The sequence below is a fragment of the Heptranchias perlo genome, chromosome 31 (genome assembly GCF_035084215.1).
Source record: "Heptranchias perlo isolate sHepPer1 chromosome 31, sHepPer1.hap1, whole genome shotgun sequence".
NCBI classification, from domain to species: domain Eukaryota; kingdom Metazoa; phylum Chordata; class Chondrichthyes; order Hexanchiformes; family Hexanchidae; genus Heptranchias; species Heptranchias perlo.
The window spans coordinates 23,780,511-23,802,371 of record NC_090355.1 but is presented as its reverse complement, the minus strand read 5'-3'; the positions used below and the strand labels follow the sequence as shown (position 1 = coordinate 23,802,371).

The following is a 21,861-nucleotide window of genomic DNA, read 5'->3' as shown; positions in this document are numbered from 1 at the left end:
AATATGATAAGCCTATCTGTGTTCAGTCAATGTGTTAAAAGAAAGAAACTGTACAAGGCAAAGGTGGCGGTACTATCAGAATTGCTGGCACTACACATTTGCTTTCGTTATTACTTAATTGTGTTAGTGGTTTCCTACACTAGGGAACTACCAACCTGCACTGGCATTTACTATTTGTAAACACAAACTAAATATTAAATACAGTATTAAAATTTCCAGATGGTAGTGCTGACGGTCATGCAGTTAGCAAAGAAGCAGTTTCACTGAATTACTTCTTTTCCAGCTATTTGATTCAATTTTTTCTTTATGTTGATCGTCTGATTCACACAATGCTTCATTTAAATTTATGCTGACAATCATGCAGTTGGGCAAATTAGTGATATGATTTAATTGGTTTAATTTCTGAGATGTCAACTTCATTTTTATTCATCCAAATTCTTTAAAATAAGTAAATGCTACTCATCAAGGTGAGGAATGTTGATGCTTGGGAACTAAACAATTTTCATTCAACACCATGCAACCCCCAGCTTCCTCCAACCTCCCACCAGCCCTAACCTCAGAAATACACACCCAGGGATAATGTGTTGTAGGCCCATGCCGCTAGGAAACTGCCCAATCTTACAGCCAGCAAATAGAGGAGACTTTAACCCCATCAGTCTGGACTTGATTTCAACCCACATCCCAAAGTCCAATATCTAATCTACTGCACCATCCAATTTCTCGCCCCATTCCTTTTTTGCATGAGACTTTATCTGCAAACTAAGGAAATCAATTTGGCACATCATAATAGGGTAAATTTTATAAGTTGGCTCCCAGCACGGATCTGAAATCGGTCGGGGTGGAAGAAAGACCTCACAAAATTTATTCTCTACTTCAAAGGCACAATGTTGAAAGCTAGAAATTACAAATCCTATTTTAAAGTTGGGGAGGGCTGGACGCGAGGAAAATTTATTGAGCGATTTTCAATTGGAATAAATAGGATTATGAAGTGACTTTTGACAGATTTTGAAGAATTTTATGCTGCAGTTGCTGCCGTGAATCCAAACGGATACATGACCACCAATAAACGTCACAAAATCTACTCCATAATGTCGACTGGAGGGCAGGAATTCCCCTTTGGCTGAGTTCTGTCTTGAGACACTCTCATGCAACAGAAGTGGCCAGAAACATGCTACAATGCTCAAAATCAAGCACAAAGAGCATTATCAACAAGGTTACTTGTTTCTTGTGCCTAACTGCTGCAATCTTCTACCAAACCACTGTAAACAAACATTTATTTTTCTCCTTCCTCTCCCTGGTTCCCTTGATAAATACGAGACCCCAGTGACACATATTCTCCTCTTCTGTCCCCCTCCACCTTTTCCTCTCAACCTTTTGGTTCTCAGGAGCTCAATTTTAAACTTAAATTGCGGGTGCATTGGGGGGGGGGGGGGGGCTGTGAAAATTGCAGAAATGCAGAGCGGGTTCAGAAGCCGGCTCCAACCCGCCGACTTCCGAGTTTCCCACAGACGCACCTGTGCGCGCGCGGGCATCCCGAATCCGGAATTATAGTTAAAGAACCAAATGTACCTCATTTTTAAACTTACCTGGGTGGCTTTCCCATGGCTTCTGATTCATGCCTGGTTTCACCGATGTCTCCCCAGTCCTCCCCTCTCCCCCTCACCAATCTTCCCCTCTTTCCCCCCATGTCCCCCCTACCGATCTTCCCCTCTTTCCCCCCCCCCCCCCCATGCACCCCCAATCTTCTGTTGCAGCGCCGGATGACGTCTCGCTCTTTCTCTCCCCGCGCACCCCCGCCCCGCCACCTCAATCAGGCTGGCTGCCGGGCGTGAAACCTGGAAAGAACTTCAATCACGATCAATGATGTTGCTATCGGGTCGGAAACGGTAATTTTTTTTTAAAATTCGGGTTTGCCAAGCGCACCTTCACCCCCCCCCACCCCACCGCCAACCCGCCGCCATTTCAAAATTGAGCCCCTGATGTCAGAATTTTTATTAATGATTGAAGTCTGCAGCTTATGGTTGAATAACTCAATTCTGACAAAGGCGAGGCTGATGCTATAATGATGCGGCATACTTGCTTGACTATTTGATAGTGTTGACTGGTGTTGAAACAGTTTTAAAGTACAGTAAAAAATTACTCAACTTTATACATCAAAAAGTTGAATTTTTAGTTGAAACATAATTATGTTGGGCAGGGCAAGCATAAGCCAATTTAATGAACACTATTGTATTTTGAAGTCTGGACCTGGATACATTGCACAAAATGAGTCTCTCTTGCAATACATCCATGACCATACCTCCAAGACTGGTTCAATCTCTCACCTACAAAATGAGTATAATGATTAATAAAGTGTCTCAATCTAAACCAAGCTTTGATTCAATTCTTTGGAGTAACATTAATGGATACAGGCCATGATTTCAAACAAGAATTGTCTGAGGTGTATCACCTTCCCAAAGCTTTGTAACCAATTTCTCTCACAAAATGGAAGAGTATGCTCTGTGGAATGATTCAGCTTCTTGGAGTTAACCAGAAAAAGAGTTACTGCTTCAACCCTCAGAATGTTTTCTAGCAGTTGGAGTTGTCAGGAAACCTTCTTTTGGACCTGCTCTGTAGCATTAACAATACAATAGCATAACTGTGTGAAGTTCTCCAGCCACTAATTGTGACATCTGGTTTAGGAAAAGGCTGCCTTCATTTAATGCTAATTTTTGAAATCAGGACTTAACACAAATCTAAACTTGTAACAAAATGATTAATACAGAACTGAAATTCACTGTACATCAAGTAATTCTCAGAGTGAAATAGTGGTGACATTGGATTAGGAAAATATCGTCTCATTCAAATGACTGACATAAAGATGATGAATTAAGTACAGAAAAAAATAATCCACAAGTGAGTGCATGTGAAAGGGAAATCATTTTACAAAAGTATGGAATCCTCAAATGACATATCCTTAGTGACTTTCTTGGTTTTTTGACCGATTTACTCATGATATATGCAGAACGCACAAATGAACTGCAAGACATTGTGTTACGAATACACTGTTACAATGACTTCACGGTACCGACCTGATTAAACCGCCTTGTAAATGCAACAACATTTGGTGCCAGGATATGTTTGTCTTTTTTATTCCACCCACAGCTGGTCAGCTCCTGGAAATCAAATCATCAAACAATCAATAATGACTCAACATTGTCAGTATTTCAGGAAAACAACAGTAGGGTACAGACAGCTCACAATTAGAGCCTCTATTTGCACTGTTAACTGGCTCTGAAGCACTAGAATAAAGCTTGGCATTGACATTAGTGCGAGAACAAAGTGCACTGTGCTTGTGCAAGGAAACAAAGTGACATTTTCTGTCTACTTGATGCCTATCATGTTTATTAATACTCTATGGTACAGTATTTACAGAGAACCTTTACATCCATGGGCCTAGCTTGTATCTGGCCTGATTTTTCCTGTTTCTCTGTAGCCAAGTCCAAAACAGACAAATTACTTGAGATTGTCTGTCTTTATCCTGATTAGAATTCATGAGTTAGTCACACTTTATTTAGTCTTATTAGCTGTACATACGAAAAGTTGTGAGATAAAATGAAGCAGAAGTCAAAATCCTGGAATTCCCTACCCAACAGCATAGCGGGAGAACCTTCACCAGACGGACTGCAGATGTTCAAGAAGGTGGCTCACCACCACCTTCGCAAGGGCAATTAAGGATGGGCAATAAATGCTGGCCTTGCCAGCGATGCCCACATCCCATGAACAAATAAAAAAATATAACTTGACTTCCCTTGCAATGTGCTGAAAAAGCAACATGAAAGTGGAAAAACATAGATATTTAGGAAACAGTGTCATGTCCCGATTACTGAGGGTCAGTTCAAAAACCTGACCCTAGGCCTTTGTTCACTGTTCATTTTACTCATCCTGAGGAAATGCCAATCTTAATTTTCAGATGATGAGATCCAAAGGGATTAACAGTTAGAACGAAAAGGTTAATGTATTAGTTCATAATTCTCTACTCGGACATTCTGTTTATTTGCCAGACATTTCACAGAGAAGTGGTTATATAAAAAAGCAAGCTTTTCAGACGACATTAATATAAGGACTACTCCAGTGTCAGCTGTGGCTCAGTAGGTAGCGCACTCACCCCTGAGTCAGAAGATTGTGGATTCAAGACCCACTCCAGAGACTGGGGCACAAAATCTAGGCTGACACTTCAGTGCAGTACTGAGGGAATACAGCAATGTCAGAGCGTGCTGTCTTTCGGATGAGATGTTCAACCAAGGCCCCATCTGCCCGCTCTGGTGGACTTAAAAGATTCCAGGGCACTATTTTGAAGACGAGGAGGGGAGTTCTCCCTGGTGTCCTGGCCAACATTTCAACCAAAACAGATTATCTGGTCATTATCACATTGCTGTTTGTGGGACCTTGCTGTGAGCAAATTGGCTCCCGAGTTTCCGACATTACAACAGTGACTGTACTTCAAAAGTACGTCAATGGTTGCAACGTGCTTTGAGACGTTCCGAGGTTGTGAGAGACGCTCTATAAATACATGTCTTTCTTCTTTCTTTACCAGTGGAGACACTTCGACAGTCCAGACCAGGCATGCGGAGTTTTATATTACCGCCTGTAACTCTATTTGATTTAACTTTGTTGCCTTTGTACATAAATAGCTCGTCACTATGCTCAAACTTGTTTCATTCAACATCAATTGTTAAAAGTACATTATATACATTATTTTTGGCTTTAAAATCTTAAAGATAATTAGAAACAGTTTCCAGTGTTGGTTTAAAAAATAATTACTTTGCCTATGCATCCAATTCAAATTTGTCTAAGCTTTTTTGATAACAATCTAATCCTAACCACTTGCTCCAGTCACATCAGGCTTGGCATCTCAAATGATTCTATGCTTAACTCCTAACCAGATAATCACAGCATTGCTTTTGAAGTTTACCCTGTTAATTACATTTGATTTCACGTACTGTGTTTCGTGAATGATGGTGGACAATTAAACAACTAACGGGAGGAGGAGGCTCTGCAAACATCCCCATCCTCAATGATGGCGGAGTCCAGCACGTGAGTGCAAAAGACAAGGCTGAAGTGTTTGCAACCATCTTCAGCCAGAAGTGCCGAGTGGATGATCCATCTCGGTCTCTTCTCGATATCCCCACCATCACAGAAGCCAGTCTTCAGCCAATTCGATTCACTCCACGTGATATCAAGAAACGGCTGAGTGCACTGGATACAGCAAAGGCTATGGGCCCCGACAACATCCCAGCTGTAGTATTGAAGACTTGTGCTCCAGAACTAGCTGCGCCTCTAGCCAAGCTGTTCCATTACAGCTACAACACTGGCATCTACCCGACAATGTGGAAAATTGCCCAGGTATGTCCTGTCCACAAAAAGCAGGACAAATCCAATCCGGTCAATTACCGCCCCATCAGCCTACTCTCAATCATCAGCAAAGTGATGGAAGATGTTGTCGACAGCGCTATCAAACGGCACTTACTCATCAATAACCTGCTCACCGATGCTCAGTTTGGGTTCCGCCAGGCCCACTCGGCTCCAGTCCTCATTACAGCCTTGGTCCAAACATGGACAAAAGAGCTGAATTCCAGAGGTGAGGTGAGAGTGACTGCCCTTGACATCAAGGCAGCATTTGACCGAGTGTGGCACCAAGGAGCCCTAGTAAAATTGAAGTCAATGAGAATCAGGGGGAAAACTCTCCAGTGGATGGAGTCATACCTAGCACAAAGGAAGATGGTAGTGGTTGTTGGAGGCCAATCATCTCAGCCCCAGGGCATTGCTGCAGGAGTTCCTCAGGGCAGTGTCCTGGGCCCAACCATCTTCAGCTGCTTCATCAATGACCTTCCCTCCATCATAATGTCAGAAATGGAGATGTTCCCTGATGATTGCACAGTGTTCAGCTCCATTCGCAACCCCTCAAATAATGAAGCCGTTCGAGCCCACATGCAGCAAGACCTGGACAACATCCAGGCTTGGGCTCATAAGTGGCAAGTAACATTCGCGCCAGACAAGTGCCAAGCAATGACCATCTCCAACAAAAGAGAGTATAACCACCTCCCCTTGACATTCAACGGCATTACCATCGCCAAATCCCCCACCATCAACATTCTGGGGGTCACCACTTACCAGAAACCTAACTGAACCAGCCATATAAATACTGTGGCTACGAGAGCAGGTCAGAGGCTGGGTATTCTATGGCAAGTGACTCACCTCCTGACTCCCCAATGCCTTTCCACCATCTACAAGGCACAAGTCAGGAGTGTGATGGAATACTCTTCACTTGCCTGGATGAGTGCAGCTCCAACAACACTCAAGAAGCTCGACACCATCCAGGATAAAGCAGCCCGCTTGATTGGCACCCCACCCACCACCCTAAACATTCACTCCCTTCACCACCGGCGCACAGTGGCTGCAGTGTGTACCATCTACAGGATGCACTGCAGCAACTCGCCAAGGCTTCTTCGATAGCACCTCCAAAACCCGTGGCCTCTACCACCTAGAAGGACAAGAGCGGCAGGCATATGGAAACAACACCACCTGCACGTTCCCCTCCAAGTCACACACCATCCCGACTTGGAAATATATCGCCGTTCCTTCATCGTCGCTGGGTCAAAATCCTGGAACTCCCTTCCTAACAGCACTGTGGGAGAACCTTCACCACATGGACTGCAGCGGTTCAAGAAGGCAGCTCACCACCACCTTCTCAAGGGCAATTAGGGATGGGCAATCAATGCTGGCCTTGCCAGCGACGCCCACATCCCATGAACGAATAAAAAAATTCTCAGCAAAGTTATCAAATAAAAATCAGCAATAAATGATGAGTTGAAAACTGGCACAACCCAACTTTCCTCCCATCAGCAACACCCTTAAAAGAATTTATGTTTCCCAAGGATGGGTGAAACTTCCCAAGGATGGGTGAAACTAGAACTAGGGGGCATAATCTTAGAATAAGGGGCTGCTCTTTCAAAACTGAGATGAGGAGAAACTTCTTCACTCAGAGGGTAGTATGTCTGTGGAATTTGCTGCCTCAGGAAGCTGTGGAAGCTACATCATTAAATAAATTTAAAACAGATTAGACAGTTTCCTGGAAGTAAAGGGAATTAGGGGTTACGGGGAGCGGGCAGGAAATTGGACATGAATTTAAATTTGAGGTTAGGATCAGATCAGCCATGATCTTATTGAATGGCGGAGCAGGCTCGAGGGGCCGATTGGCCTACTCCTGCTCCTATTTCTTATGTTCTTATGTTCGAAATGGTACAAGGCTCCAAATTGAAGACGGTTGCATGAGATGTGGCAGAGGAGAAGAAAAATATGAAATCGAAAGAGAAAATGTTACAAACTTGTGGTAAAACATAAATAGAAATATCTTTTACTACTTGTAGAGATTTTGAAGAAATTACAGGATTACATACGGTCATGTTCAGGGATCTTTTGACTATTTTTCCATTTTAGCTTCATGAAAATTATTTTACCTGGAGACTGTAAAGAATAAGCAATTTGTTAACTTAACCAGGTAATCAGGAAACACCTCACACCCATTCTGTTGGGAAGTTTCTGGAGCTGGGCATTCAGCAGGGGGGTGTTTGACAAGCCTTCCCTTCAGAGGGTGATAAAAAAAAAGAGGTTTTCCAGGTATGCGAAAGGAACACGAGGCTCATGATGCTGCATGATGCAAACCTCATTACACCATTGATTTGAGGCGTGTTGCTGCTCTCGGAATTCCAATGACTTGTACCTTTGGCACCAGGCCAGCACTGTACACCTCAAATCTGGAGCAACGCTCACTTCTGCAGGGGCACAGCAATCAGAAGTAGCTTTAAATCTGTCTAAGCTGATGAGAATAGTCCATTGTTTTTATTTTGCCATTTTGGTTTCTTTACATTGCACTATTGCTTGTTCCTTTGGGTTGGATGTTTATTTGTTATTAGTAATCTCTTGTTCCCAATTTCAAACTTTGCCGCCAAGAGGAAGCGCAGGTGCCATTTTACAAAGCCGCAGCTACACATTTCTGCTCTTGCCGAGGCAATGCCAACCTCAGTGCTCCTGTTACATGATGCAAATCAAGCCGGGAGCACACCATCTTTAATCTACGGAAGCTGAAAACCTAAGGAAGTCCCCTCCGTGCATCTGCTCCACAAAATGCAGCGATCAAAATGAGTTACTGTTGGCATTGCAGCAGAAGAGCAATTTCAGCCCGTGTGCCTTCATAGACAAAAATGTTTTTAATTACCAGTTGAAGAACTAATTGTCAAAAAAAAGTGCAGCCAACGTCAGAAAGCCAGAAGAGGATGATGTCTGGTAGAGCTACACGCAGCTTATTGAAGAGTGAAGAGAACTACCCAGAAAAACTCATTGACCAGATACATAAATGTATCTTCTCGAGCAAGGCTTTTCTTCATCAATCTTGTATTCTTGTGCACGTTAATATAAAAATAGCACCCATAATCTTTAATATTCTCCTCAACTGCTTGGTGAGTTGCAATTCTTTCCCATCAAATCCAATTGGCTGAACAGTAATTTTTTTTTCAGGAAAAAAGGAAAATATTGAATATTCATAAACAATTGGAATTTTTTTGTTATTCAGAAAATAAGATATTTATTATGACCTTTAGTGACAAAAAAAGGTGCAAATAAATAATTTATCAAATGCATTCACACTACCCTAGTTTTGGCTGAAAATGTTTAACAGATGCTGATTGGATTTCCAGCCATGCTGAAACGTTTACTTTTTTTAGGGTAGGAAATCATGTTAAATCACCAAGAAACCATTAAAAGTATGTACAGAATAAGCTTGTAAATCCCACATACCCACAAACATAATAGACATTTGGAATTTTTATGTTTCCCTACTAATCGAAGATACTTTCCAGATTAGCACTCAGTGACAACACTAAAGCTACTTGCAAAACCAGGCTGAGCATGATAGGATGTAGCGTGCCAACTGTACATCTAAATAAAAGGCTCGAGCCCGTTCCATTGATATAAAATGTTACGATGCTAAGTAACTCTTAGCTAGAGTTTAAAGATGTAATAGATTACATGTGCGAATTGCTAACTGTACTTTCATTCGTTTCACAATTATATTTTCGCTAATTCATTGCAGAAGAGTGCAAATCAGTTATTTCTTTCTTTCTTTCTTTATTTCTGTGTGTGACCTTCCACTGTTGGAATATGAGCATTGTGAAGATCCAGTGCCGGTGTCTGTCTTGCTGGAAAATAGGCACCTGAAGCCACTTTCATGGAAAAGGCAACAAGCAGCATCCATCCCTTCTGCCAACTTAGCCGTATGGTTTAAAAATACCAACAATCAACCACTTCTGCCCTCAAAAGACTCTTATACATCCCATGGCACTATTCAAAGAACAGCAGGGAATTTTTCCATGTCCTGGCCAACATTCCTCCTTCAACCAAAACCACCAAAACAGATTAACTGGTCATTCATTCATTTTCTGTTTGTGGGACCTTGCTTTGCACAAAATTGTCTGCCGCACTTGCCTATAATTAAAATCCACCTTATTGTGTTCATAGAGCAGCTATCTGCAGACCAATAATATTTGGACTTTTCCACAAAGCAAATCCTGAACTCTCCCTTATGATTACTGAATAAATAAATCACCAGTTAGTTCCCAATCTTATACAGCAGAAACTGTATTTTTCTTTTCTCGAAGGTCCAGGAATCTTGCTATTACGCAATAATAAAATATCCATTACAAAGAAAATATTATTTTGTTAATGAATTTAAGATTTGTATTTTACCAACAGCTGTTTTTATTTTAACAATTTACAGAACCCACGTCTGATCTCTTCAGTTAACCTATTTTGACATGATTCGAACTGGAACATTGACTTGCTGTGAATAAACCAAGTTTACAACTAAAACAGATCCAGTGTAGATTGAATCATTAAATAGTATATCCCTTTCTATCATCTAGAGGCAGGGCATGCGTATTCAAGTACGTTACTTGTCAATCTCTTTCTCTATCCAGTTTTTTTGAAGCGTGGGAAGGGATTTTAAGGTCTCCTGCCTGGAAGCAATGAGCCAGTAACACCCCGAAAATGGTGGGGAATGACTTACCGCCCCGTGCCTGCACCTGTCCTTATCTTGCCCAGGACGTACTGCTGGGCGGCCGGACAACCCACCTGAGTCAGTCAGTCAGTAGGCCCTCTTAATAAGGAAATTGGAGTCCTACGATGTACATGGTACCCCGATTGCCTTTTCAGGACACAGCTGGACATCGTGTGCACCTCGCACACTCCACCCAGTATCAGCTGCCAGTCCAGCTGAAGGGGAGGCCCGCAGGTTAAGTTTTCATTTATTTTTTGTGGGGCTTGGAGCAGCAGGAATGCCATCATGTGAAGCAAATGTACAATAAGACATTTGAGTGATTGAAGTGACAAATTTTGAGGGGGCAATGTGTTTATATCAGAGAAAGTTCCCCTCCAAGTCACACACCATCCCGACTTGGAAATATATCGCCGTTCCTTCATCGTCGCTGGGTCAAAATCCTGGAACTCCCTTCCTAACAGCACTGTGGGAGAACAGTCACCACATGGACTGCAGCGGTTCAAGGCGGCAGCTCACCACCACCTTCTCAAGGGCAATTAGGGATGGGCAATAAATGCCGGCCTCGCCAGCGACGCCCACATCCCATGAACGAATAAAAAAAAGTTATTCTTTAAATCTGTTCAAAACCCATTGAAGTTTCAGAAAATGCATCTCTACCCACAATCATATGCACAGATTATGACAGCTATTTGAAGAGGGTAATTACACATCATTCACTGCACTTCAACGTTGTTGTGTCAAAAACTGGAATTTCCTATAACTGAGCTCTTGGAATATTATCACCACAAGGATATCAGGAGTTTAAAGAGAAGGCCCACCGCCACTTTCTCTGAACATCTAGGAATGGGACATAAATGCAATCTTTCAAACACTGCTCACATCCCGAGAACAAATAATAAAACTGACACCAAAAGGTTTCCCTTTAAAAGACTGACTTAAAAAAAGATATTAATTCATGTTTTTTTTACTGTCCCCAGCACTGTTATTTCACACCAATGGAATGTCCTGTCACACGTTATTCCCAAGGCCACGCTTTCATCAAGATATTTATGGCTGCTGCAGCTCTGCTTCTGCCTGCCATTGGAAACATAAATAACCTCACCCTAATGTTGCAATTGTAAAGTCGCTGTGTCTATTCAAAACACTGCAGTAATCGAATACAATGAAATGGTTCGTTGTGCACTTCGAATTAATTGGCAGTGTTGGGAAAACTCATTTGCATCACTTCAGAATGGATCGCCAAGGTTTAAACATGCATACCGGAAATTGTGCAAATTGTTAAAAAGGTAACGGCAGCATTAAATTTATTGCCTAAGGTCCAGTGGGTAGTAATAAAACCTGGTACAAGAATACTTTATAATGCTGATGGAGTATCGGTTTTATAATGGTAGTAAATCTAGTGCTACTAAAATTAATTGGATCTGTCCCCTTATAATTGGCTAACTGATGTTTTGTTTCAGTGGTGGTATTCTTTGTGTTGAAACTATACCGCAATCTGTCGAATGGCATTACCAGCATTCAACCTTATGCAACATACAGACCACATATTTCTGCCTGACGATAAGATCAATCACTCTCCGAATACCTAGCTGTAAATTCCAAAGGGAATAAAACGTACCTGTGGTACAGACACTGAGTCAGTCAGTGGGTTAGGGTCACATGAGGAAAGAAAGCAGAAGAAATAAGGGCAAGTCCCAGACTGAAGGGGTGCACTAACGTTACCTGCAAGCTCGCAAGTTATTTTGTTTTCAAACTCGCCAGGGCGAGAAAGAAACTTGCCCCTGGCAAGCAAAATGTTCCCACTGCAGTTATTGATCAGGTTTGTGGGTACTTCTCCGCAATTACAATAGAAAAAGTGATTGTATCTCCTCTCAGAATCAAGTCCCTGAACCACTTACAAAGTGTCGTAACGCAAAGGTATTTCCAATTTTTCTTAGATTGCCTAAAGTAGCAATGCTTCCCTGAGTTGGGTCCCTGCTTTGATTAACATTATGTAACCAGGACAATGATTTCATAATTTCAGAATAAGCTTTGAAAAGAAAATTGAGGGGAAAACTGTCAAGAAAATGAAATTAAAGTATTTCAATCTTTGAGCTAGTTATCGTTTAACTGTTTAATGTACAAAACCACATATTCAGATGCTTGTTATAAAAATGCTTTTTTCTCAATAGACGGTAATTAAACTGTAAAACATTCAACCCACAATATTATTTTGTTGCATTCTCTTCCGTTTGACGAGCTCAAGAAATTGAAAATAGTCGGATAAGATTAGACCAGATTGACTAGTGGTTTCTTTGACAGGTTTGCAAACATGGACCAGCTCCAGTCTGAAGTGAGATTGCTTCCAGTGAGTCTGGTTACTCTTTCTTTCTCTCCATAATGAAAACCAAGGTACTGAAAGTAATGAGTGTGTAAACACTGAGAAGGTGAGGGAGGTCAATGACTTGACCAACTGCGCAAAGTATCCAACTCCTTTTGTGGGTGACTGGCTACGTAGTCCATCTCAACTGCCTCCCCAAGTTTAGCATCATCCATGATCTTGACCGCTTTATATTGGGTTTCTACATCTAAGGTATTAATGTAGATTAGGAACAGGCTGGGCCACATCACCAATGTGACACCACTCAGTACTTAACCAAACCTTAACATTACTCCCGAACAAGCACCCGCTTTTTTCTGTCCTTCACACACAGGTTTACTTGAAATTCCCACTGCGTTCAGCTTCAATACACCTTTCATGGGGAGCTCTGCCAAAGGCAATTTTCTAACTCTAAGTCCACCATGCCATATGGTTTACCACTCTCCACTTGGAATGCTATTTCCTCAAAAAGCTTCATCCTGTAGGATTCCTCCCCTTCTCAACCACATTTGCTGTTACTGATTAGATTATTTTCATTCAGATGCTCAAATTTGCTCCTAATGATTCATACCATTATTTTGCCAAGTATTGCTGTTAAACTGATGGGTCTGTAGTTGCCCAGATTAGATTGGCCCTTTTCTTGAATTATGAATGCTTGAGTATATTTAGCCTCAACCCAGTTTTGGCTCAGTTTTTACACAGTTTATAATTCTGCCACTTTTTTCCATTAGATTTTTTTCCCCCACACGCTGCTTTTAAACCTTAAATTTCAACAGACCATGGATTATTACGGCCATAAACTATTTTCCTATTTGTACAATGTTGTGTTAAGAAAATACCACTACATTCCTTAAAGATTTCAGAAAAATTCATTTGTTGTGCATGCATTTCCAGCATTTGAGCCCCCACTGCTTACTATTTTAAACAGATGTAGCTTTGCCCAAACCAGAATATTCAAGCCTCTCCGAATGATGAATTGAAGTTAATCATACAGTTGAAGCACTCTACTGAAAACATTCAGCTTCAAATTATTGAATAAATGTGCGGAAACTTAATTTTGGGGAAAAGAGCTTGTGAGATTTTAGACCGCAAACAAAACTTTAATTTCATCATTTCTGCTATGTGCCGATGATATTAAAAAGTGATGGGGAGAATTTTCTGCTCCATGTGAAGTGACCTTGTGGTTTCTTAATACGTGGTAAATATCGTTGGCTGTTTTGAAAATCAGTGAAAGCTGGAATTGTATTGGCAAATCTAGATACACTACAGATTTGGAGAATTCCTCAAACAATGGAACAAGTGAGTTCACAATTGGATTATAAAAGGAGTTGCTGGGAGCTTCCCTTTAAAAAAAAAAGTGGGCAAAAATAATGGAACGACCATTTATTTATTTTTAAATTTAGCGTTAACTTGCTTTGCTCAATTTTGCAAATGTCCAAGTCACACAGCAATACTGGCAGAGGTATCGGAGCAGATTATCTGCACTGTCCTTTGGGGATTGGCTGTGGCGTGAGGAAAATGAACAAGTAATCTTTTGCATCGATCAAGTGACTGCCAAAACCCATTAAACTTCGCTCATGTGGTTCATAATGCTGTCTAAACCTGATGAGGTTATTGCCTTGTGATATCTTGCAGACATTCATTATTCTATGTATAATTAATTGTTGGGATACTTCTGTAGAGAAACATGATACATTACTAATATTCATGTCAAAGTAACACATTCTAAAGTAAGGAAAAAATGGTTTGTATTTCTCTAGGCCCACAATATTATTGGCTAGATGCTTTATTCTGAACAAAAAAAAAAGTTGTATAATATCCCAACATGTAGACTGAAAACAGATTTTTTGATATTTTATGCAGACATAAAAGTTAACCAACATATCTGTACATAATCCAACATTGATGTTTGCACTTTGGAATGTTCATAAACTCAAACCCATGAACCCTATGATCCACAGAGAGTTGGAAAATTCGGCTGACTATTTTAGCATCTGGCTGCTTTAATTATAGTGGGAGAGTCAGAAACCATTACAATCGATACATGCTGATCCATATCATGTAGTTCAAATTCTAATAACCATAAGTTAATTTTACTTGACCATTTGATCTTACAATTTCACCTTAAGCGTACAGCTAAAAAAAAAAGACACTTTCAATCATAAACATGCTTTGAAAAGTCTACTTAACTGCATTTTACAGGTCATTTTTCACTTACAAAGTGAAGTTTTTGTATAATATGTTTTCTCTGGGTCTGTCTTGGGTTAGCTACTACTTCTGCATGCATGTAAAAATTACGTCTTTCCTCAACATCTGTTATTCATTGAGGTTGAATGAGTTTGCCTGCATTACTAAACTAATATGACATTTTCAAATTAAACTTACATAACAAAATTAGCAAATGTTATCATGTTTGTAATTCTGAAAGAGAAAGGACAATTAATAATGGTAGTCTGCAGCTGCAATGGTCTTGGAACCCCTTGCAGGAAATACAGTCTTATTTGATGGGCACTATCAGGCATTGATGCGTCTCATCCGCTAATTTGTTTTGTTTTAAACTGTTATTTTCCCCTCCATTCTCCCAAGTTATCCCCACACCTCCATGTAATCTTCATGTGTCTATTGGGCTGAAACGTCCAGTCTACAGACACCCTGATGAGCTTGGTCATTGTCTGCCTTTGTTAACTTGCCCAGATGTATGTGGGATTGGTACACAAGATGTTCCAATCCTTTGTCTCCAGCCAAACTGGCTGCAAATGTCACATAATTTGGCCTTGCACAGACAATTTTCAAAAGTCCTTGCCTTTAAAAGATAGAGTACTTAAAAACTTAATTGTATTGATACAGACGGTGTTCACCCCACAGTGCTGCTAGAAGTAGAGAAGGTGGTAAGGGAGACTGGCTGACCATTGGCAGGAAGCAAAAGGTGAGGGTAGAAAGGGGATGATCTATAGAGCTGGATTTGTCTAATAGGTATATGTGTTTAGGTACCAGTGACATGGACAAAAAGGTCACAGTGGAGGAAGAGGACAAAATACCAGTGGTACAAGGGAATCGAAAAATAATTCAAGGGGAGGAACTCAGCGGATTTAATATAACTTTTTTAAAATGGTAATGGAGAAAATACTGGGACTTAAGATAGACAAATCTCCAGGGCCTTATGGTTTCCACCCCAGACTATTAAAAGAAATAGGTGAGGAAATTGCAGATACATTAGTTATAATTTTCCAAAGCTCTCTAGATTCAAGAATTGTGCCTTTGAATTGGGAAATTTGGAGGGAGAAACCAGGTAATTACAGACCTATCAGTTTAACATCAGTGGTGGGGAAGTTACTGGAATTTATCAGAGACACAGGCCTCGATTTTAACTTGGGGAGGGAAGAGAGGAACGCCAGGGTCAAAGGCAAGCTGTGGCCCCGAGAGATTTTAGTGCCTGAGCCTCATTTACATATGCAAGATTGGACTCCTGCCCGAACCCGGCAGGAATCACTGCCTGGTAGGAGGCCACCAACAGTAACCCATGTGAACGGTCTCTGGCAGAAGGAAAGTCCATCGGATGGCTCAGGAAGGGGAATCCCCATCAGGGCAGGGGAGTGGGAAGCACAGCTGGGATGGCCCAAGGGTTGCTTGTGGGGTCTGAAGGAGCACTCCTGCTCCCCCTGGCCCACACGTAAACTAAAAAAAAATTAAAAACTTACCTCGTCCACGGCTCTTCTGGTCCCGGCTGCTGTTCCCTGCAGGTTTAGCCTGTCGGGGAAGCCATCACTGCTCCCCCGCTTAGGCCACAGGTTAAAATGCAGATTGTAACCCCAATTACACCATCAGAGCCCGACCTGCGTATTTAAAGATAACCCCCGACGGCTTGGAGCAGGTGTCCTTACAATTTGAAACAGGAGTCAGCCAGATCAGGGTGGGAAAGTCCCCTGCTCCATTTTAACTGCTCCTCCCACCTGGTGGAAACCAGGGTGGGGAAGTTAAAGTCAAGGCCAGAGTGACTGAGTACTTGAACAAGTATGAACTGATCAGCGTGTTAGCCTGGATTTGTGAAGAGTTAAGTCATGTCTGACTAATCTAGTTGAATTTTTTGAGGAGCAAACCAGCATGGTGGATAGGGGAGTGTTAATGGATATCGTCTATATGGACTTCCAGAAGTCATTTGATAAGAGATGATTAGCAAAAATTAAACTGCATGGAATTGCAGATACCCGTACGACATAGGTTGGTAATTATTTGGGAGGTAGGAGACCGAGAGTAGTGATTAAGGGAATGTTTCTGATTGGCAGATGTGACAAGTTGTGCTCCCCACAGATTTGTACTGGGGTCTCAGCTTTTCACCATATATATTAATGACTAGGATGAAGGAGTAGAGAGTTGTATATCCAAGTTTGCAGATGACACTAAGTTTGGAGGCACAGCGCAGATGGAAGAAGGAACAAACAAAGGAACATGGACTGACTCAGTGAGTGGGCAAAACTATGGCAGATTTAGTTCAATGTCAGGGAGTGAGAGGACATCCACTACAGATCTGAGAAAGACTAAGCAGACTATTTTCTTAATGGAGAGAGATTAGGAGCTGTGGAGGACCAAAGGGATTTACGTATCCATATACTCAAATCACTAAAAGCTAGTGCACAGGTACAAAAAGTAATCAAAAACAATAATCTCCAGGGGGTTGGAATTCAAAAGTGAGGAAATGATGCTTCAGTTGTACAGAGTCTTAGTCAGACCCCAACCTCAGTAAGATATATTGGTCTTGGAGAGTTCAGATTCACGAGAGTTATACCAGGCCTTAAAAAGTTAACTTATGAGGACAGGTCAGGTAAAATCAAGTCCTTGGAGTTTCGAAGGTTGAGAGGTGATCCGATCGAGGTCTTTAAAATGATAAACGGATTTGATGGGGTAGATACAAAGAAACTATTTCCTCTGATGGGGGAATGCAAAACAAAGGGGCATAATCTTAAAATTAGAGTTAGGCCATGTAGGAGTGAAATCAGGAAGTACCTCTTCACACAAAGAGTAATGAAAATCTGGAACTCTCTCCCCAAAAGGCTGAGGATACCGGATCAATTTAGATTTTTGTTAGATGAGGGATATGGATTAAAGACGGATAAATGGATTGGAGGTACAGATCAGCCAGGATCTAATTGAATGGCGAAATAGGATTGAGGAGCTGAATGGCCTACTGCTGTACCAATCTTCCGATGTCCCTATCAACCTAATGATAGATGTACAAAAGAGGACCTCCAGCTGTTGAGTGCAGTATAGCAAACTTTCAAATTGTGTAAAATATTTTATACAATCCCACTGTTTCAGTTGAAAATCCAAAAATATCACAACGGACAAGGAAAATAAAAACTAAAAGGGAATTTTTATTAAAAGTAATGTACAAAAACATTTTGAAATCTGAACTCTGCTGTTCCTGCCATTTCAAATCATACCTCGGTGAAATGGAATGTTTTTACTGGCTGTGCACTCCTCTTGAGAATGAGAGCGAGCGAGAGAGCGAGAAAAGAGAGAGAGTGAGATAGCGAGAGAGAGAGAGAAAGAAAAAGAGAAAGAAAGGGAGTTGCATTTATCTAGTGCCTTTCAGGACCTCAGTGTGCCAACACATTTTACAGCCAATCAAGTACTTTTGAAATGTAGTCACTGTTGTAATGTAACACTTTACTGTTATCTGAGTTTTCCGATTATGGAAACACCTTGGCTTATCAATAGTGTTAGCACGATTTCTTTCAAGGTTCTTCCAAGTTAACTTATTTTAAAAGTTACCTATCCATGTTAGCAATATGTACAATTTATTACCCATCTCAACTATAAGTTCTGTTATTCCACAGTGGCAATGCCGGTAATTGTTGGGTTCGCGGCTTGATTATCATTACCTCAAACTGTTCATCTGGAAATAAAGGCAATTCAAGAGCCTATTGTAAGAGTTTTATAACTTATTTTTAAGTCATGCCAAGCTCTGAACCCTCCAACATTAAAATTAAAAGGGGATTTGTAGAGAGTTCTAAAAACATAACTAATTTCTATTATGTTCCTCCTCAACTGTCTTTCTCCCCTCCCGCAAAAATAAAAATTTCAGTCTCGAAGCTAGTAATCATTAATCTGCTGGAAAGCTGCTGCCTTAAGGATGTGAATTATAAAACACGGCCCGGGTAGTGGAAGGAAAATCAAAGCATTCATTTTTCTCACGGTCTACAGGACTACCGCAACCAATTTAATGATCCGTGGCAACACGGAACTCTATACACTTCTAATGAAATGCAGCTGAGAGAAATTAGCTTTCAAGTTTTTGATTAAATTAGACGGTGCCACACCACAACTAGACTTAGTCACCATAATCTTCGGATATGTGAACTGCACTCTTGAAGCACAAGTTTTGATAATATTTAATTTTCTTTACCTTTGCCAGAACACAACTCATTGCATCCATCATTCAACAGTATGTCAATTCCCCTATTATTAAGGCAATAAATATAGATTATACCCAAGTTAAACTCATTGGCATAGTCCCTTTGAACAATTCCTTGTAGCTCACATCTTATTTCCCAATGTTGTTAACATGTAGGTTTCCAATGCTCAGCAATTCAAATGTATTGAAATTAGTCTGACTGACTTAGTTTCCAGGTCCATCTTCATTTTATTATCTTATATATCCAGTTCCAGAGTAATTATTATTTTGATTTCCTTAATATGAGCAATTGGTTAGGAACACAAAATTGAAAAATGAATTATAATGAGTTGTAATGATCTCAACACGTTACAAGCATTACATGAGTTATTAGCTTCACTAATCTACAAAAATAACCCCTTAATTCCTTTAATTTCATCTGAAGTCACCTACCTTCTTAATTTACCTAGTTGACGCAGAAAAATGCTAATTAAATCTACAATATGTAAATGGATTCATTAAAAGTCATCATTTAAGTTGTTCAATTAATTGTTGTAATTTTGTGTCCTTCACTTCTTGATGCTTTTTAAAAAAAATTCTCACTGAGTTACTTTACTCCATCTTGTCATCACAAACTATACCACAGATGAACGGTGTGATTGCTTACAATTTTCTACTCGTCAATACATCCTTTGTCAGGAAAACATATATGTATTCATTTTGTGCTCTGAAATATGGGTACTATGGGTATTTGAAGCAAATGCAACACATATGAATGCCAACCAGCTCTGAAAACATGTGACAACTGCCTCAGATGATTGTGGAACAGTGTTAACTGCTTCCTACTTTGAAACTATAAAACACGTCAAAATCTGACCTGGTTGCTGTGCCAATGTTTAAACTTCCGACACCCGATTGATGAAAAACTGGCCATTGGAGTTGGTTTTCAGCCAAAGGGCAGTTTTTTTTATGTTGGTTCTGCATCCAAAATATATGGTGGCAACCACGAAGTATGAGAATTAGCACAGAAACAGGCCCAAGTTGTTGGTGTTTTTCTGCACAAATCACCTACTCTAATCTCATACTCATTCACTTCCCATACCCTTTAATATTCCTCTTTTTCAAGCAACTAATTCTCCTTTAAAAGAACTTATGGACTCTGCTTCAACCACTGCTGTGGCAGAGAATTCCACATTTGAAGCATCTTCTCGTGTAAAGTATCATTTTTCTAATTTCGCTCTTCCCCCTTAATTCTATTTGTGATAATTTTAAATTTGTGCTTTTGTTACTGTTTCACCTATGTAGCACTACGTACTTTAGCATAAGCCTTCATAATATCCAACATTTTTTAAATGGCTCCATAACTGTAACCCTCATCCCCAATAACATCCTAGTGAGTCTATGCTACACCATTCCCATTTTTTCTATCGTTCTTCTGTTGGGATGACCAAAATTGCACATAACACTCCAACTCTGGCCTCATGTTTTGTATAAGTTCAGCATTACCTCTTTGTGCAAAAGCACAAATTCCATTTGCCTTTTTATGGCCTTATCGATTCCTCCATTACAACAGTGACTACACTTCAAAGTAGTTCATTGGCTATAAAGTGCTTTGAGACGTCCCGAAGTCATGAAAAGTGCTATATAAATTAAAGTTCTTTTTTTTTCCTTCGCTCTGCCACCTTTCGGGACCTGTGTATTGCACATCAAGAGCCGATTGCTCTTTTACTCCATTTACTATTTAAGGTGCATCCCTTTCCCTTTTCTTTATTTTCAAAATGTATTTTCACATTTTCTATACTGAAATGTATTTGCAAATTATCGGTTCATTCTTCTAGCCAATGTGTCCTCCTGCAGTCTTCCACAAGCATAATTACAATTTGCAATGTTTAAACTGAAGAAGACAATGTAGAATAGTTAGAAAATAGGTAGAAAGAAAATAACAAAAAATGGAAGAGAAGGAAGGGAGGAAAAAATAGAGCAAAGGGAAGAAATAAAGAATTATTATTTTTTTAAAATTTTAGTTATAATAGGTTATTATAGTAAAATGGCTACTCTTGACTTTGGGAATGACTGTAATATTAAGGTTTGTTTCAGAGCCAGAGTGTGGGAACTAAAATCATTTTTTTTAAATAAAAGAACTTCCCTGGACCAGATGGCAGTACAAGGGTAAAACACCCTTCTAACTTACAAAATTCCCCAGCAAAAAATAAACAAATAGTATCCTTTTCCTGCCACTCATCTAACTTCTGGGATTAATATCAATTTTAGTAGTCCAGTACCATAATTAGCAGGTTATCATTCCTTGAAAATAACTGATGTGACACATAAATGTTCAATAACACTGGGCACTTTTGCCCTATTCCATTTCTAGTTTTCTCATATACCACGCTGATTTGTGCAAGCCCAAAAACAGATGAGAGGAATTACAATAAACTGTCGAAACTGGAAGATTTCAACTATTAACCCTGAAAATTTTGCACTTGCCATTTACTTTTAAAGTATAACCTGCTACCACAGCACAATGTAATATTTTTTAAATTACATCAAACTTGATTAAAATGCAATTGAAATTGAGCCACTGACTAAAATTACTTCAGATCACTAACATTTACTGCAGAATCATATATATATATATATATATATATATGGAGCTACGTTCCCATTTCGCTCAATGTGTTCGTATTTATCAAGTCTGTGAACCAGGATTAAACATATTCCATATGTAGCTCTCATGTAATCTGCATGACAGAGAAACACAAGGCAGGTCAATGATATTGTAATTCATTAAACATCAGGCACTCTAGCACTTTTACACGTCACACTGTTTGAAGATAAAGGTTTCAACCTTCAACAGTTGACGCTGGCAAGATGCATCTGCCAAAAGCTAACATCATACATACTGGTCGCTGACAATGTGGTCAGAGCGGGTGATGAAAGGAAGGAGCTTACGAGAATAAGCACTCCTCCATGGACTAGCACAACCCGATCAGCAGTATTAATACCCCTGCTCGAAAA

General features: G+C 40.2%; 1 protein-coding gene across 3 annotated transcripts in view; it reads right to left on the bottom strand.

Annotated features, from left to right (window-relative positions):
* The window catches only part of ralgps1 (Ral GEF with PH domain and SH3 binding motif 1), a 540,533-nt gene that overhangs the window by 389,745 nt on the left and 128,927 nt on the right, over positions 1–21,861 (bottom strand). For all 3 annotated transcript variants that reach the window (XM_067969743.1, XM_067969745.1, XM_067969744.1), the window contains one exon: positions 3,072–3,155. In XM_067969743.1, the coding sequence (XP_067825844.1) occupies positions 3,072–3,155 (84 nt within the window). The remainder of the gene's footprint in view (positions 1–3,071; positions 3,156–21,861) is intronic.